General features: G+C 42.5%; 1 protein-coding gene across 1 annotated transcript; it reads right to left on the bottom strand.

Moving 5' to 3' along the window:
- Positions 1 to 8462: 8462 nt before the first annotated feature.
- ZNF35 (zinc finger protein 35) lies at positions 8463 to 16782 on the bottom strand. The gene is made up of 4 exons (XM_052661277.1): positions 16690 to 16782; positions 14161 to 14473; positions 13041 to 13185; positions 8463 to 9754 (listed from the first exon to the last, which is right to left on the bottom strand). Exons 2-4 carry the CDS (start codon positions 14350 to 14352, stop codon positions 8502 to 8504), a joined length of 1590 nt encoding a protein of 529 aa, XP_052517237.1. The 5' UTR covers positions 14353 to 14473; positions 16690 to 16782; the 3' UTR covers positions 8463 to 8501.
- Positions 16783 to 19666: the final 2884 nt, after the last annotated feature.

Genomic DNA, 19666 nt, shown 5'->3' on the forward strand with positions numbered 1-19666 from the left:
AGTTAAGAAAAAAAAAGTATCCTAAGCTCGTGTGTATGCCTGTGTTGGCGGGAATATATAAGACTATAAATCCATGTCTGGGAGGATCCCCAAGAAATTGACAACAGTTATCTCTGTGATGCACATACTGGGTACTCCGGGCTGGGAGGGACACAACTTCTTTGTTGTCTGCTCTTGTACCACCGAACTTCTTACCACAGGCAAGCACTGTTGTTCCCAATTAAATAAAGCACTTTTAGATGAGGAGAGGGGTTCTTGGAGGCACACTGAGAAGATAGCTTGGGCGAGGGGATAATGGTCTTTAGCCTCAGTTATCTTAATCCTGACTGTGACTGCTGACTATGAAAATGTAGATAATCCACAAAAGTGGGGGCATATGTATACCTATACCTGATTCATTTTGCTGTACAGTAGAAACTAACACAACACTGTAAAGCAACCATGCTCCAATAAAAACTTATTTCAAAAAAAAAAAGAATAAAGAGAATGTAGATAAGAGAACTTCCCTCCTCAGGTGAAGTCTAAATGAGATTAAAAAAACATCTGGCATTTAGCAGAGTGCCTAGCACATAGGAAACCCCTCCAACAGGGCAGTTACAACCTTGCTATTGGCCCAGCATGGGGACCTGGGTAGCCAGGTAGCCCGCTAGGACTTAGGTTGCCTCCTCACACCCAGGGTGACGCAGGGCAGCCCCAGAGAGGCACACAGAAACCAGGACCTCTCGGGTCTGGGCTAGGCCTCAGTGGTCAGAGATCATGTGTCACAGGGTGTGGAGGACTGGATTGATCCTCCGTGCCCCGAAGGCCTGCTCATTCCATCTGTCTCTTATCCTCTGGCCCCTGCAGCTGCCTGGGTCAGAATCCAGGGTCTCTTCTGGACTCTAGACAGAAGTGGTCTGTATGGTCTCCAGAGTCCTTTCTCCCCTCACCAGCCCAGCCTCCACTCTCCACAGCTTTAACTGCATGTCACAAACACTGGGGTTACATATATTCTCCAGCTGAATCCCCTCGCCTGGCATTAGGTCCTTGGTAACTGACCACTGTGTTTCCCCTGACTCTTATTCTGCTGTTCCCCACTACCCATTCCACACCCCACAAGAACATCTTACCACTCCAAACAAGCCAAGATCTTTTTCTTAATTTTTCCCTTCTGATCATGAAAGTAATTTAGGCTCACTGTAGAAAATGTAGACAATGCAGGAAAATTTAACCACTGTTAATACCTCAGGTATTTATTTTCTTCCAGTCTTTTCTAGGCATGTATTAATACATTTAAGAAAAATGAAGTATCTATATACACCACTGAGTTTTATACTTTGCATGTTTCATTTAATATTATTGCAAATATTTTATTGTATCACTAAAGATTCCTTAAATTATGATATTTAGTGGTTGCAGAACATTCCATCACATATAATCATTCTACTATTGTCAGTTGGACTATTTTCATTTTTTGTAAAATATTAACACTGACAAGTATATAAACCATTGTCAAAATAATTAGTTTTAGTTTTCTAAAAGTGGTACTACTGTATCAAAGGATTATCAACATTCTTTTTTAAATCATTTAGCTTCCAATAAAATAATAATGAGTTAAAATGGTTTAAAATATATGAACAACAATGATGGGACAGGGAAACAAATTTCTACAGGATAGAAAATGGATGAAATAGTGGCTTCATCCACAATAAAATTAGATGGAGGGAGTGACAACTTGAAATACTTGCTAAAGGCAATGCAGTAAAAGGAGGCAGCTGTCTACCTGCCAAACTCCAGATGACTTGGGACTTGGAAACCCCTGGTGCAATGAAGGGTAAGGTGGAATAGGGCTAAAAATAAGTGCATCAGGGGCCTAAGAATCCAAGCTTCCACTGCAGGGGGTTGGGTTCACTCCCTGGTGGGGGAACTAAGATCCATGCATGCAGTGCAGTGCCGCCAAAAAAAAAAAAAAAAAAATTTTTTTTAAATTTAAGAATAAAAAAATAAGAGCATCAACTGAAAACCTGTAGTTAACACTTGATCCCCTTCTCTCTCACTCTAGAAAATCACTTACATTATCCAAACCCCAGACAAAAACATGAGATGATTTTTTGCCAAAAGATCTCTGCATCCTGGCATTTAGAGTCTTCAGGGAAACAACTTGTTCCTACCAACCACTCAAGAGGGAAGCCTTTTACTGAGCCAAGCCCACTACCTGCCTCCACACCACACAAATATATGTATGTTTATATCTGAGTGTGTAAGAATCACAACATATTTGAGGAAATCCTCCAAAGAGAGTCAACAGGATAAACAACAACAAAAAAAAGACCCAGAGCAGGGGAATGAAGGTGGTGAGGCAATTCAGTGACAGAAGAGACTTTAAGGAAAATCCTTCTAATTAGAATACTCAGATTTAAGAGCCATCTGTAAAATGAGAACAGTATGCTACACAAAAGGAATAAAGTGAGAACAAGAAAAGGCTCTTACAAATTAATTACTGCCAAAATACTCACTAGAAAGGTTGAAAAATAATCAAGGTACTCTCCCAGAAAATGGTATATAAGACAAGGAAATGAAAGTAATATAGTAAGTAGTTGAGGATCAATCCAGAAGTTATATTTGATTGACAGGAATTGCAAAAACAGTGAAAATAGAAAAAAAATATATGGAAAGGGAAAACTGTCACATAAATAACATAAAGAAAATTTCCTAGAAGTACTTGAGTCGCTAGATTGAAAAATTTCACTGAGTCCATTAGGGAATGGAGTATATCAAGGATAAACAGGAGACTTTAAGAGCTTGAAAGGGGTGGGAAAAGAGATCACAAAAATGTGAGTTCTATTGATTGTCAAAGAATAAGAATTAGCCTGCAATCAGGCATCTAATTAGCAATGTCGGACGCTATACGTCAGTGAAGCAATGCCTACAAGCTCTGGGGGTAAATTTTCAACCTAGAATTTCACAGCCAGTCAAACTACCAAGCAAGTGTGAGGGCAGAGAAAGTTGTTTTACATACATAGGCACCCAACATACTCTTGCCTTCCACACGTTCTTTTTGGTAAGTGACTTGATGCTCTGCAGTGAAACCAGAGTGGAAACAAAAGGTAGATGTGGAATTTAGGATGCTACGTACCAGTGTAACAACAGGACAGTAGGCATAAAGAATACCAAGGACTGGGCCTTCCCTGGTGGTCCAGTGGTTAAGACTCTGCATTTCCACTGCTTGGAGGATGGGTTTGATCCCTGGTCAGGGAGCTAAGATCCCACGGGCTGCGTAGTGTGGCCAAAAAATTTTTTTAAATTAAAAACAAACAAACAAACATCCTGGACAGACTAAAACAGGAGGCTGGAGGTCTCTGGAAGGAATATATACAGGAGAAAGGGGGACTCAAAGAACGTCTAATTGGATGGAGAATTTGGGAGTAACGGAGGAGGTATTAAAAGCAACCAGCACAAGGGGAAAAGACAACTAGAAACTTCAACAAAAACAAAATGCTGCTCCAAAAAGGAAACAGAATCACAATAAACTACATCTGCAGTGAACATGTATACAGTCATAATAACATTCATGCTGTTTATTTCAACTTTCAGAACAAATCAATAAACAAAGCATAAAAAAGACTATGGTTACAGAACAGAATTTAAGAATTGTCAGACTTGACACTTTCAGAGGCAGAGAGGTGGACAAGAGGAGGAGACAGAGCATCCCACATTCTACCAAAATTCTACATCCCACATTCTACCAAGTGGAGAATGAGAGATACTATTTATAGTTAATACAATAAAACTAAGTTTGTGATTATAATAAATATTTTTCCTGATTATAAAATTTTTGTTCCTTATAAAAAATATGAAAATTACTTTTAAAAATTTTAATCACCTATAATTCCATTATCCCTAGAACCTGGGTTTGAGCCCAAGCTCTGGAATTTACCATTTGTATGGCTCCAAAAAAGTCACTTAAACATTTATAACTTTTTTATTTCCTTCATGTATTTTATCTATACACTTTTAAAGAGTATACAGTGTATGTAACAACATTTTACGAGAACTGCACTATATACACACAATTTTGAATCCAGATGCTTTTCACTTTAAAGCCCAAAGTAAAACTCTGGATACAAGTATCATGCTCTTCTACACTTGTAAATATACTTCTTGGCCATGGGGAGGTCAGAGGTTTCCCAGAGATGGGCCTGAGCCACATATTAAAAGAAGCCAAATATTACACAAAGTAGAAGAGGGCTGTTGGGTGTGGTGATGAGAGATACTCCAGGCCGCAGTAAAGGTGCATGAGAAACAAAACCAACAAGCTGGAAAGAGATGATGAAGAGCTTAGTAAATAAATCATGTTAAGGGGTCCAGCTTTCCAGTGAGAGACATGAAAAGGGGGAAATGCAAGCCTTGCTTGGTTTGGTACCCCAGGACCTAGCACCATGTCTGCCACAAAGAGAGTGCATAACAACTATTTTTGTCATCAATGCCTGATACCTGGGTTTCCGGTCTGGGTGTTGGATGATGCCACCATTTGCTGAGGGGGGCGGGGGGTGGGGGGGAGAATCCAGGAGGAGCAAGATTGAAAAGGTTATGTGTCTGGGCAACATCCCTCGAGATTCCGTAGTCTGATGTTGATTTTGAAAAATGTCACTGGGAATTCTTTGGCAGTCTAGTGGTTAGGACTCAGCACTTTCACTGCAGGGGCTGGAGTTCAATCCCTGGTCAGGGAACTAAAACCCCACTAAGTCACACACAGCCAAAAAAAATAAAGTTACCACTGTGTAGCAGGTGTGGGTGATTACATAGTAAATCCCCAGGTGTGATTTGAGACCCCAAAGGATTCTTGGATTGGCCTCAGGGAGTTGATATGCCTCTACAAATGAACACAAAACTGAGCGTGCAATCTGAGTTTCTCCTAAAGAGGATCCACAACCTCCACCAGATTCTCAAATGGACCGCAACCCCAGAAAGGTTAGGCACACAGGTGGGAAAGTGACAGAAGTGGGAGGACAGCCACCTAGAGGAGAGAGGGGACCCACAGCATGGTGGAAGGGCTAGCTTCCTGAGCCTGGAGGATTCACAGCCAATTGTGTTTGAGAGGGAGCTGTGTGTGCTTATGTGCATGTATGCTGATGAGGAATCTCTCCCCCAGGATTCACTTTTGCATCCCTTTGCTGTCTCACTTAAGGGTAAAAACAGACTTCTGCATTCTACCCTTAATGCTCATCATCAGGCCTAGCTCTCTGAGAGCTGACAGACTGATAGTTAGCAACTTAAAAAATGGGGCTTCAGAGTTCCCATCTACTTCTGGCAAGACCAGCCTAGGAAGAAGGGAGATGAAGGGACTTCCCTGGTGGTGCAGTGGTTAAGACTGTGAGCTTCCACTGCAGGGAGGATTCAATTCTTGGTGGCGGATCTAAGTTTGCACGAGAATAAAAAAGCAGGGCGATGACCCCAAGGAAAAGGACAACCTAAGCAACCTAAGTTGTTTGATAACAAAGGGTAGTCACTCCTCTCCTACCAGAAACCCTACTGGAAAAAGTAGGTGGTAATTTATTTTGAGGGTTGGAATTGAATTGGAAGGGAAAGTTGTTATAAGCTGGGGAAGGATCTGATCTGTTTAGCAACCTACGAGGCTCACATGATTTGTGTAGGATCAGGAGTCCTGAACCTGGGTATTTGTGGAAACCCAGATTTGGAGATGAAATACAAACAAAAATGTAAAAAGTCACCTTGTCGAATAGGGGACAGAAAAGCATGTTATATAGAACTTGTTTTGCTTATATAAATAAATTGTTTGGTATATTCACTTGAAACACAAATACAGTGAGTCAGGTCAGAGTCTCAGCAGCCAAAGGTCGTCAGAGGCACAGAAGCTGATGTGGTCAGTGTCCTTTTCTGCTGAAGCAGAACACTGCCTTATACTAGAGTTCCCCTCCACCTCTGATCACACACATCTGTGACCTGCAGGTTTTACTTGCCTGCAGTGGTTCACACCCTTCCAAAGTTTTAAAAAATACTGAGGCCTAAAACAGAAAAAGTTTCAAGTGTCTCAGATAATTCTAACATGCAAATGAGGTTAAAAAACCACTGTTGTAAAACACTGGGTCAGTGATTCCCAAACCTAGCTTTACATGATAATCATCTGGATAGCTCTTCTGAACTCCCTACGAATAGAGATCACAATCAGCCATGACTCAGCGAACAGTTAGTTACAAGGATAAAAACACAACACGAGGCTCCATTTAACCATCTTAATGGTCACAAAGCACAATTGTGGCCTCTTAGTGTATTAGTGTCACCAATTTACCCTGAATCTTCAGACCTGCTCGCCCTCTCTGAGCCTCTTGATCACTCAGGTAGGAAGATACCTAACTTGCTCCTAATTTCAGCAGAGACATGTGGTGTTATTTTTGGGTCTTTCCACTTCCAGACTGGGAACAGAAAGAGTCACTATCAGGGTCTATGAGGGCATGGGCACTTTTGGTTCTTACTTGGGGCTTGTATTGATTTTTTGTGTCTATATGATTCAGAGTGAAACTGGGAAGAGAAGTCATACATACTTTGATGAAAGACTGTGGTTAAAGAGGAAAACAAGTTAAGTTAATAAGCTTTTTGTGTATGCCTTTTGTATGGCAGAATACTCTGTAAACTACAAAACGCTGTGTAACTAATATTTACTCCTGTAGAAATGAGACAATAAATGCATGGACTTACGCACAAGAGCTGCCCCCAAGTGCTCTCACCAGGTATAGCATTTACAGTAAATGCTTGCATGCTGAAAGTAGGATGTAGATAGATCCAGAAATCAAGAGAAGAGACTCAAACCCTATCTTAAATTTGCTGTTTGCTGGTCACTCTAAGGCACATCCCCAAATCTGTCAGCTCTGCTATGAGACTATCTACCCCTTTCTCAGACTCTCCCACAGATTCGGGTGGGGTTACATGTGTAAGACAGAATGAACATGGGAGAATAAAGGGAACCTGGATTTAGGACCTGGGTCTGAACACAGGCTTGTTACTTAGTCTTGGCTAAATGACCTCTCTCAGTAAAGGGGACAAACAGCTCTCTCAGTGTAACAGGGATTAAGGTAATGATCTCTGTGAAAACACGATATAAGTGCCAGGTATTATGACTCTACACAAGAAGGTACACAAGGAATCAGGTTCTGTATAAACACAAGGCAATATTATTACATGACTCTACCTATTGCATAGTTGTAGAAATTGTTTTTCCAGGAATAAAGGCTCAAATGGTAACAAAGGTATCTTACCTCAGCCAGTTTCTTCCTCCTCCTAAAAGTTTTCATATGCCAATACCTCTGAATTTCTAAAAAAAAAAACAAATTAAGACCTTAGGAATCCCACTCTGCCCCCTCCCTCTCTGTTCATTTTCCTCTTGGGTCCTCTCAGAATTACAAGGGCTCCATTATTTCTTCTAATGACCAGATCATTCAGAAAGTGACAATGATGCCCAAACTGAGCCCTCTGGCTGGCCTGGGCAGAATGAGAACAGACAAAGTGGGCATGCCTCCAGCTTTATTCTGTGACTCCTCTATCTTGGAAGGGGTCTGTTAGCAGCGTCTCACTCAAATGGAATGCAGTGGTAACCACGGTTGTTATTAGAAGACTTCTTGATCTTCTCAAAGGAACACAGCCCAGCAGTCTCGGTGGCTCTGCTGTGCAGTCTGCATCCGTCCTCAAGTGACTGCCATGCAGGCTGGGAAATGATCAGAAAAGACTCATTAGCAGTCTCCAGAGCTTTACCATTCCAGCTGTGACGAGGTGCAGACCACAAGGGAAACAACCGGTTCCTATTTCCATCCATTTAAGGAGTGGCAGACAGTTTTTTGTTTAATTTTCAAAAAAAATTACCCAGGGAATGGAAAATTTAGCATGTTCACAGGTGAGAGTTGTTGGTGAATTGCTACCCCAAGTGGTTTCCTTCATAAGTCACTGCTTAAACCCAAAATACTAGAACACAAGGTTCAAAGCTCCCGAATCCCATCAGTCAGACACACCAGTAACCTGCATGTTGCCCAGGAAAATTACCAGAGTTTTCAAAAACAAAATTAAGTGAAAAATCCTTTTCCCCAGAAGGATCTTTATCACGGAGCTCTGAATGACCCGTTTCTAAGAAGGCCACATCCCATTTCACACAATATGATCACTTGGAGTACTGTTAAAAACAAAATCCTTGCCTTGAGGCCTTCATTTTCATTTTCTTTAAACTAGCCTCTGAAATGTCTGCCTTGTGTTTTGTGCTGCACTCCTGAAAACTGTTGCTTTTTTTCTTTGTTTTTGGCTGCAGAGCATATGGAACTTCCCTGACCAGGGATCAAACCCGTGCTCCGTGCATTGGAAGCTGATTCTTACCCCCTGGACCACCAGGCAAGTCCAAAACCATAACTTTGTAGGACAGAGCAGGCTTCATTTTCACCGAGGAGGAAATAGCCAAGAGGTGTCTACCAAACTTGGGGAGCGGGAGGTTTGGATCGGCACCTGGAGGTCTCCCTTGTACTCTATGTGCTCTCCACGAGGTGGGTTCTGTGGTGGCGCATGAGGTGTGAGTTGGAGATGAAGGCTGCACCGCACTTGGCACACTCATAGGGCTTCTCCCCCGTGTGGGTTCTCTGGTGCACCGTGAGGCTCGACCTCTGCCGGAATGACTTGCCACACTCATTGCATGTGTATGGCTTCTCCCCATTATGGATCCTCTGATGAATAAGCAGGTACGAGCTGCACGTGAAGGCCTTCCCACACTCATTGCACACATACGGAAGGTCCCCGCTATGAATTCTCTGGTGCACAATAAGGCATGAGAGCTGACTGAAGGCCTTTCCACACTCGCTGCAGTCATAAGGTTTCTCTGCGGTGTGAATTCTCTGGTGCACGATGAGGTGTGAAAAACAACTGAAGGCTTTTCCACACTCTTTGCACTCATATGGCTTCTCCCCAGTATGGCTTCGCTGATGCACGATAAGATTGGCGCTCTGGGTGAAGGCTTTGCCACAGTCATTACAGGCAAACGGCTTCTCCCCGGTGTGGATTCTCTGGTGAACAATCAGGTTGGAGCTCCGAGTAAATGTTTTCCCACACTCGTTACATTCATAGCATTTTTCTGTGATGTGGACTTTCTGGTGCCGGGCAAGCTGTGAGCTGTAACTGAAGGCTTTCTCACATTCGTTGCACTTAAAGGTTTTCTCTAAGGAGTGGATTTTTTGATGTACAGTCAGGTTTGAACTCTGGGTGAAGGCTTTCCCACACTTTGAACAAACATAGGGTTTCTGTCCAGTGTGGATTCGCTGATGCACAACAAGGTTTGCACTCTGAATGAAGGCCTTCCCGCACTGGTGACATTCAAAGGGTTTCTCCCCAGTGTGGATTCGCTGATGCACCACAAGGTTTGCACTCTGGCTAAAGCCTTTCCCACACACACCACATGTAAAAGGTTTCTGCCCAGGCTGGCTTTTCTGATTTTTAACAGAGCCAGAACTGAGGGTGTATCGCTCCTCAGATTTGGGACACTTCTGGTCTTCCTCTTCTTTGAGCTTTTCAGGGAGGTGACAGTCCTTCACTGTCACCTGTCCAAAATCTTTCTGCTCCCTCTTTATTCTTTGCCTCTTTGACATGTTCTTATTTTCACAGGCTTCTCCTAACTTGGGTCCTTGCGGGTCAACTTTCTGGATTCTTCCTGAAATGATGAAGGGTTTTTCTGCTTCATCACATATTTCAATTTTTGGAACCAATAACTGTGGATTTTTGGTTTCAGCACCTGAAACAAACAAACAAAAACAGAAATGCAAGTTTCAGATTTTTATGACCTAGAAAAAGAATAGGATGGTCAATTCATAAAGATGGGGAAGTATGTTGAATTCAGCTGTGAGCTGCAGGTCATGAGCAACTGCACAGGGGAATCGAGCATCCAGACACCCTACTGGCACAGACCAGGGCCACTCTCCAACCAAGAAGGGAGTGGGTGGCATGGGGATGTTTAAGGCACAGAGCAATACTGGGTATGGGGACAGTCCAGTTTGGTTTCTGGCTAAGACCATGGTAATGCAACCATGGTAATGAAACTCCAGCCGTCACTCAGGAAGGGCAGTGTCAGAGAAAGAGAATGGCTGAGCCCTGGATACAACAAAGCCCTGACTTCGACAACAACAGAAAACCCTGAAAAGCTAATCTTTTTTTGGTTATATCTATTTCTACTGTTCTGACTTTTTAAAAACTCTACTCCATTTTTCTCCCTGTAGTTTAAAACTGCTCTTATATCTTCTTTTCTTCTTCCTTATCTTACTTTTCTCCTTGTTACCTCTTTCCCCTGCTACCTCTTCACTCTTCCTTTCCTGATTTTTTGGCCACATCACATGGCTTTTGGGATCTTAGTTCCTTGACCAGTGATTGAACCTGGGCCTTCAGCAGTGGAGGCGGGGAGTTCTAACCACTGGACCACCAGGAAATTCCCCCCCTGCTTTAAAAAAAATTTTTTTTTTTAATATTTTTTTAAATTTATTTTTGGCTGTGCTGGGTCTTCGATCCTGTTTGGGCTTTTCTCTAGTTGTGGCGAGCGGGGGCTACTCTCCAGTTGTGATGCTCAGGTTTCTCACTGCCATGGCTTGTCTTATTTCGGAACATGGGCTCTAGGGTGCACAGACTCAGCAGCTGCAGCTCCCGGGATCTAGAGCACAGGCTCAATAGTTATGGTGCATATGGTCCTAGTTGCTCCGTGGCATATGAGATCTTTCTGGATCAGAGATCGAACCTGTGTCTCCTGCATTGGCAGGTGGATTCTTTACCAATGAGCCACCATGGAAGCCCCATCTTCTGAATTTTTCCAGATGTACAAAGGAAATAAAAACAAGAAAAGTTTAAAAACTTGTTTTAAATATATAAACTTTAAGTACTTCCCTGGCAGTCCACGGGTTAACACTCTGCATTTCCAATGCAGGGTGCGAGGGTTTGATCCCTGGTCAGGGAACTAAGATCCCACATGCTGTGTGGTATGGCTAAAAAATTAAAAAGAAAATTTTTTTTATTTTAATGTATAAACCTTAATAAATTCAATATTAATGAGTACATACCAAACTTTAAATAAAACTCTCAGACAGTCACATCAAAATTTCCAAAGTACTTTCATGTATACTATACAATTTTATTATCAAGATGAAAGTACTTCCCTTCATTTGTATGGGAGCTAAAAAAAGTGCAAGGCTGTTTTCACTCACTGCTATATGTCTAGCACCTGTTACACAGCTGGGCACACAGGAAGCAGGTCCTCAACAAATCTTGTATTTACTGAATGAACAGACCCCAGTTCACAGAACAGAGAATGGAGGTTCAGAAAAAGAATGGACTTGCTCAAGATCGAAGAGTTCTCAGAGACACGGGAGCAACTACACTGGGTTCCCTTCTCAACTGCTGGAAGTCAGTGTTCTCGCCATTACCTGTAATGACAGAAATTGCTGGCAGAAAGGTGAGTCCTGGCTGGGAAAAGCAGGAAAAGAAAACAGTTGTCTGGTTCTCCCTGGTGGTCCAGTGGTTAAGAATCAGTCTTCCAATGCAAAGGACATAAGTTCAATGGGGAACTAAGATCCCACATGCCACAGGGCAATTAAGACTGCACACCACAACTAGAGAGCCTGAATGCTGCAAGTAGAGAAGCCCTCGAGGCAACCACTGAGCCCATACTCTGCAACAAGAAAAGCCCCTGCACCACAATGAGAAGCTGGTGCACCACAACTAGTGAAAGCCCACAGCCCACTTGCTACAACAAAGACCCAGCACAGCCAAAAAAAGATAGAAAACAGTGGCCATTCCTAGTGGATGGGTGCAGCTGTTGGGAGTTCAGACCATGAATGTCTGATAAAGCAGGGAAACAGAAAAGAATTGATATAAGGGGACTGTGCCAGAAGGACTGGAACAGAAAGCAAAGATGGGAAACAGAAGTTACTGAGAGTTTGGGGAATTAAAGAAGACACAGGAATATAAAAGGTGGCCGTCCTAACCTTCCCCACAACACTGATTTAAGAAAGGGACTTGGTTTGCAAATGCTTGAGGAACTGGCTAGGGAGGAGGGAGGGTTCAGAATATTCAAGCACAGCCCTGGCCAAGCAAGACTCATAGCATGACAGTGCCAGAGGGACCTTGGCAGGCATGCAGGGACTGCTTCCACAGCACAGGACTTATGGTGACCACACACTTGACCCAGTTATATGTCTCTACTTCACAAGCTTCCACCACTGCTAGCCATGCATATCCTGAGTCCCAGCCTGAACCAGGTGGTAAGTCAGCCATCATGACTGACTTTGGACATCATCATGGCCAAGTGTTCAAAATCCTCTAGAAAGTCCACAAAGACCTATGAAAACGGACACCTCAAAAAATCACCACAAAAGGTGACCCTTCTTATCTTAGCTTCTCTTGTAGGCTTCTCTTGTAGGCTCAAGCTACAACAAACACGAAGCATAGGGAGAGGACATGTGTCTACATGTGTGCATAGATATGAAACTTGCTGAACAATAAATGTGATCAAAAGTTAAATTTGGAGAACTTCCCTGGTGGCTCAGTGGTAAAGAATCTGCCTGCCAAGTAGCTGACACAGGTTTGATCCACTGATCCGGGAAGATCCCATTTGCTGAGGACCAACTAAGCCTGTGTGCCACAACTACTGAATCAGTGCTCTAGAGCCCAGGAACCACAACTATCAAAGACCACGCTCCCTAGAGTCTGTGATCTGCAACAGAGAAGCCACTGCATTTGCAGCAACGAAGACCCAGCACAGCCAAAAATAAATAAATATGTAAGATTATTTTTTTAAAAAAAGCTAGATTTGGAGTTTACCTGTGTTTGCCTGGTGTGGTGTCTTGAAACTGTGTGCAAAACAAGCCATTTCCTATGATAAATGCATAGGCATCTTTCAGCATCCCTCTGCCCAGCTCTCCCTGATACCTTCAACCCCTCAGTGCTCTCTGTTGCTCAGGCGAGACCAGACCAGCAGCCTCTGAAAAGACTTTGAGAAACCTCAACAGTCAGATTCCGAATCAGAGAATTGACCTCACCTAGACAGGCCATGTTCCCATGAGTGTCCAGGAGCTCACTCTTGGCCAGAGTCCCTGGTAATGAAGAGCTGCCTGGGGCTGAAGCAGCAGGTGCCTCTTGTGTTGGTTTCAGGACTACAGCCACGTCCCAGAACATGTTCTGACCCTAGAAACAAGCAGGCACAGGTGGGTTTATGAGGAGACTGTCGGTGGAAGGTGGTATGATCATAACTTTGAGGATGAGAACATAAGCACCTATTCTTCAAGGCCATAAAAAAAAAAGAAAGAAAAACACCAACTATTTTTTTAAAAAGGGAAAAGGAAGCCAGAGAGCCTTCCCTAATCCCCAAGGTGAGTTAGGCAGAGAAGCAAGCCTGCTATCTTTTCCCCTATCACTTTGATTTCATCTCACTGCCCAAACCTAACTTGTCAGTGAGTGCATGACAAGTACAAGAAAGCACATGGGGAGATTTTTCAGAGTAGATCTTCCTAAGACCTAAAGATCAAAGAAGCAAGGTTCTGGTCATGTTATTACAGAGAGGCTTTGGGGTACCTCTGCCCTCATAGGGCTAGTCATGGTGAGGTGTAGGTTTGAAAACTTACAGCCTCACGAGTCAAATCGTGGTCTGTGGACAAGCTGAATCACCATCACTGGGAGTGTGTGAAAACTGCAGAGTCTCTGACCAATAGCCCAGATCTCCTGAATCAGAATCTGCATTTTGACAAGACCTCATCCCCTGACCCCAACCGTTGGTGATTCTTAGGCATATTAGTTTGAGAAGTACAAGTAAGAGTTATCAAATCATGCCTGGATGCACCGGAAGAGCTTTTTTTTTTTCAATCAGAGATCTGGGGCCCACCTCCCCAGAGATTCTGATTTAACTTACATGAGATATGACATAGGTATCATGATTTCATAAAAAGCTCCCCAGGTAATTGCAAACTGTAGCACAGTTTGAGAAGCACTGCTTTATAGAAAGTACTGAATGTCAACATCAATACAATAGTATGTTTCAATTAAATTGCAAAAGACTAAAGAGCCCTCACCAGGAAACAAGACTCTAGGTGTGGAAGCAGAGGGACAGGGTCCCTCCTGAAATCATGTGCAATCCTCCCTCCCTTCTCCCCAACCACTGCTTACCTTTTCCTCCTGTTCTGACACAGGGAGGCATGACTGAGGATCTTCCCCAGGAGCCCAGACTTTGATGTTTTCAGAGCGCACCTGTTGGCTGGATACCTGGCCCACAAAGCCTTCCTCCTCTTCTTCCTCTTTTTTCACTGTCACTGGGCCCCAGTGGGCCAGGGCCACAGCTTTTCTCAATTCTGCAGTCATCGTCTCTGCTCAGCAGAATTCCTATGGCTGGGGGTTGCCCAGCAGAAGTCAAGCCCCATCTAATCTTAAAGTTTCAAAAGCTTCTTCCTGAGTTTCCTCCCAGGGACATGATGAGTAGTTTCTACTGGGAAATCAGAAAACACTGTCAGGAGAGCAGAGGTCTGCCTGGATGCCACTAAGACCACAGGTTACCAGTGTCCAGGCAGCAGCCACTGCAGCACAGGGCCTGCTCTACTCCTCAACAGGAGGGAAGGAGTTGGACTGTAAATAAGCAATTTATCCCCATAATGATCGCATTACAAACACATTTATGTAATGTTTATTGATTTCCTGATTATACAGTTAATATAATTTAATTGTAAAAACTTAATACAGAAAATGATTTTAAAAAATTACCCCTAGCTCATCTCCAGAGAGATAATCACTGTACACTGAAGAATTTAAGATACTTATTTTGAGAGAAAACCTCCAACCATACTGACAATTATGACTTGAACTTTTTAATTTAGGGGATGCATATTTTCACAATTATCACCATGCTTTTTTTTTTAAAGAAGAGTCATTACAATGCAAAGTTTTTTGTTTTGTTTAAGCACCAAGAACTATAGTATGAACAAAAGACTCTCAAGAAAAAGACTGGCAGTCTAGACAGCAACTGTGCTTCCTAGGTAGCACTAGTGGTAAAGAACCCGCCTGGCAATGCAGGAGACATAAAAGATGCAGGTTCAATCCCTGGGCCAGGAAGATCCAACGGAGAAGGGCACAACAATTCACTCCAGTATTCTTGCCTGGAGAATCCCATGGACAGAGGAGCCTGGTGGGCTACAGTCCATAGGGTCGTAAAGAGTTGGACATGACTGAAGCAACATAGCACTAGACACCAACAAGTTTGGAGAGGTTATCTCTGGGTGATGTAATCACAGGTGGTCTTAAGGCCCTCTTCCTTTGATTTTTATATTTTTCTATCTTTTTCAACTTTTCTGTGAGACAAAGCAGCACTCTTAAGATGGTAGATGTTTCAATGTTAAGTACATACAATGCCACCTCCTTCTGGCATGGTACTCTAAACATTATAATATACATAATTTAACTACAATATAAATATTATATATTATATAATACCTGTAATATTATAGGACTTCCCTCATAGCTCAGTTGGTAAAGAATCTGCCTGCAATGCAGGAGACCTGGGTTTGATTCCTGGGTTGGGAAGATTCGCTGGAGAAGGAAATGGCAATCCACTCCAGTATTCTTGCCTGGAAAATCCCATGGACAGAGGAGCCTGGTGGGCTACAGTCCATGGGGTCGCAAAGAGTTGGACATGACTTAGCGACTAAACCACCACCACCATAATATTATAATTTACTAAACCAGCCCCTATTTATTAATCACTGCTTTAGTAAAAGAACTTTATTTCCAGTTTATTTTCTTAACATAATTCTTAAGAGTCTTTTCATGCAAATAGTTTTTTCTGCTGCTGAATTATTCCTTTAAACTAGAGGGATTACTAACCAAAGGATTTTACAGGTGACATATATTGTCAAACTGCTTTCTAAAAGGACTGAAATAAATCATATCACCATGAACTAACAGTTCCCCAGTATCACAGCCAAGCCAACAGGTTATTTTGTTCTTAACCTGTGAGTAAAATAATCTACCATTATAGCTGATTATGGAGAAACTGAAATCTTCCTATTTCCCTTTAGACGTCTTATTAGGGGAAAAGTGCTAAATTTCATTAAGTTCTCTTTTGCTATTATTGAAGTGATCATATACTTTATTCTGCATTAACTTACTGGCAACTTATTCCACACACTGCATCTCTTGAGTAGTGCAATATTTTAGTCCTGCAACAAATCTTAATTCTGGAGAATTCTTCTTTCCATGACTAGTTGAATTTTATCAGGGAGGAAGGTCCTTAATACTAGTTTCACCCGTGTATACACAAGATTGCCTACTATGGGTATTGTCATCAGACTGCTGATACTCTTAACTGGCCCCCAGCCCTAGACAGCACAGTCTCCTATTATGGGCTTCCTTTCAACGTCCTTTCCCTATTTCCAATCGTGGCAACCCATCTCTTCCACCTCCAGACGCCACACAGCCCAGTTCCTGGGATAATCCGGGCCCCTGGGGCGGTTTGTGTCCAACCTACCCCGGGGCTAGGCCCCCGGTAGGTAGGCAACAGCGGATTTCCGAAGTGGTGGGGCGCGGAGCCGCCCCGGGACAGATAGACAGTGCGGGGATCCCTGAAGGGAGGACGAGGCAGACATACCCCTGGAATGGACCCTCCCGCGCCCCCGACGTTCGCGCCCAGGCCACGCCACCCCCGCTCACCGTGCGCGGAGCAGAAGCACGGCCGGAGCTCGGGAGCTCTAGAGCAGAAGGCGGGTGGCCTGGACCCCGGCGCCTACCGGCACGAGAACAATGACCGGACAGGAAGTGCCTGGGGATGGGCTTCCGGCTCCCCAAGTCGCCAGACCAGCCTCTCTAGGAATCTCGGAGGTACTGTCTTCTCGTTGGGTGTCCAATTTCGCTACAGATCAGGGATGGAAGAACAAGCTCAGAGGAAGAGTGCAGGTGGATTGGGGACCCTGAACCTCAGGGCAATGGGCATTCCTATGCCTGGCAAGAGCACTGAAGTGAGGCGCGAAGCCGGGAGCCTGAAGCTACAGAGTATCCATCTGTAGAAGGCCCTGATCATTTTGACCCAGATGTTTTATTTTGGAAATATCAAACATACAGAGAATGGTACAGTGAATGACTGTACTCAACAACTAACACTTCACTCCCATTGCATTGGGCTTTCCTGGAGGCTCAGTGGTAAAGAATCTGCCTGCCACTACAGGCGAAAGGATTAGATCCCTGAATCCAAAATATCCCCTGGAGAAGGAAATGGCAACCCGCTCTAGTATTCTTGCCTGGAGAATTCCACGGACAAAGGATCCAGGTGGGCTTCTATAGCCCATGAAGTCACAAGAGTCAGACATTACTGAGCAACTAAACAACGTTTGCCGTATCTCTCTATACATACTGAAAAACATATTTTTAAAGTTGTAATCATCAAAATACTCATTTCAAATACTTCTATATGTATCTTTTAATAATAATAAGAATCTTGACACTAACAATACCATCATTACAGGTAGGAAAATTAACAAAAATTCCCTAATATCATCTATTATCAGTCATTTTCAAATTTCCAACTGTCCTAAAATATAGACTTCATTGTTTTTCCAAGTCAGTTTCACACACTCTATTTGGTATGGCTGTTTAGATTTGCTTTTTAGTATGAATTTACTGATTCACAGGAGTTATAAAGATAATAACCTTCAACTAGTTTCCACCAATGGGTACATCTTGCATAATTATAATTTAAGATAAAAATCAGGAAACTGACACTGGCACAATGTGTGTGTGTACTTGTCATTTTATCACGTGTGGATTTGTGGAACCACCATCACAATTCAGATGCACAATGCTCTGAACACCAAGACCTCTCTTAAGTGCAACCTCTCCCTCTTCTGCTGCTCTGTCCCTCCATCCCCAACCTCTGGCAACCACTAATCTGGTTTTTTATCCGTATACTTCTTATTTTAGAGTATTATGTAAATGTGACCAGACAGTATACAACTTTTTGAGATTGGATTTTTTCACTCAGCATAATTCTCTTGGAATATACTTGAGTCACTGCAGATAAAAATAGGTCATTCAATTTTACTGCAGAGTAATAATTATTCCATGGTATAGATATATTGCAGTTTCTTTTAACCACCTGTTGAAGGATATTTGATGGGTTATTACAAAATACTATTACTAGTAAAACTGCTTTTAACAATCACATACAGGCTTGTGTGTGTGTAACAGGAGTTTTCATTTTTTTGACATGAATGCTCAGAGTGCAAATACTGGGTCATATGGTAAATGCATATAAGAAACTGCCAAATTATTCCCCATGGTGGCTGTTCTATTTCTCATTCCCAGCAATGTAAATAGATTCAGTTCCTTTGCATCCTTGCCAGCATTTGGTGTTAAAATGTTTAAAAGCTCTTCTGATAGCTGTACAGATTTTTATCTTGCAATTCCCAGTGGCTAATGATGTTGAATATCTTTTCACTTGTCAGTCTGTACTTTGGTAAAATACCTGTTCATGTCCTTTGCCCATATTCTAGTTGGATCTATTAATTATTGCTGAGTTTTGAGAATTACCTAGCCTAGATACAAATTCTGTGTTGGATATATATTTGCAAACATTTTCTCCCAGTGTGTAATGCCTTTTCATCCTCGCTCTTTAATATCTTTTAAGCTCCCCTCCCCTCCACTTTTATCTTTCATTATGGAAAATTTCATACATATACAAAAGTAGTACAATAAACTCTCAATACTCACCCAGCATCAACAATTATTATCACCCCCTTCTCTTTTTCATCATCTTTGAAGAATCCAGTGCAGTGTGTTTTTTTTGGCTCCAATGCCCAGCTTGTAGTATCTTAGTTCCCCAACTGAACTAAGGATTGAATGTTTGCCCTCCGCAGTGAGAGCGGAGGACTCACCACTGGGCCGCCAGGGGATTCCTGCAGTGCAGTTTTCCTAAACAATATATGCCACATTCTGAACTTGTTTCTTATGATGTCTTTTATCTTGTTCCTTTGCCTCCTGTATTTCCTGTAAACTAGCAATCAGGTCTAAGAAGCTTGATAAATTCAGGTTATACTTTTGGCTTATTCCATTACATGTGGAGGGAGGCATATGTGAGTTGTCTCAGCAATGTTACATTTTGTTAAACTGATTAAGAGGTAAATGCCAGATCTCTCCATTATTAAAGTACATGTGATTGTCACATAATGGGGGTAATTTTTCTTCAGTATGGACATAAAGCATCTTCATATTCATTACCCCATAAAAACTTAGGGAGGTAGATATTCTTCCTTCTGTTTAACAAATGAAGAAATCAAGGCTCCAAGAAATGAAACCATTTGTCCAAGGAAAAGTGGCAGAATCTGACTCTTAAGGCCTTCAGACTTTCAAGTCAGGCCCCTTCCAGTTTTCACTCTTGGTTCTTTCAGTCTAAAAAGGAACCAGCCCTCAAAGAACTTCGGGGTTGAATTCATAACACTTACTGTAATCAACACACCACTGCAATGCTGCTAAGTATCAGAAAACAAAATCCCAATATTAAGGCATTTATACTTCAGTGACAGAACTGGCGTTCTGAGAATTACAACATAAAATTACCAAACCAAGAATACAAGAATTAAGTTTACAAATGTACAAAAGGGTACAGAATGAATGAATGATTGGTTCACTGGGAGTA

The sequence above is a fragment of the Budorcas taxicolor genome, chromosome 1, assembly GCF_023091745.1.
Source record: "Budorcas taxicolor isolate Tak-1 chromosome 1, Takin1.1, whole genome shotgun sequence".
NCBI classification, from domain to species: domain Eukaryota; kingdom Metazoa; phylum Chordata; class Mammalia; order Artiodactyla; family Bovidae; genus Budorcas; species Budorcas taxicolor.

What these genes read in the sequence shown, in the direction of transcription:
- ZNF35 (XM_052661277.1), bottom strand. Translation starts at nt 14,352, where the DNA reads ATGACTGCAGAATTGAGAAAAGCTGTGGCCCTGGCCCACTGGGGCCCA. An exon ending in TGTCAGAACAGGAGGAAAAG is followed by an intron (nt 13,186 to 14,160) that starts GTAAGCAGTGGT and finishes GCTTGTTTCTAG; the next exon opens with GGTCAGAACATGTTCTGGGA. An exon ending in TGGGAACATGGCCTGTCTAG is followed by an intron (nt 9,755 to 13,040) that starts GTGAGGTCAATT and finishes TGTTTGTTTCAG; the next exon opens with GTGCTGAAACCAAAAATCCA.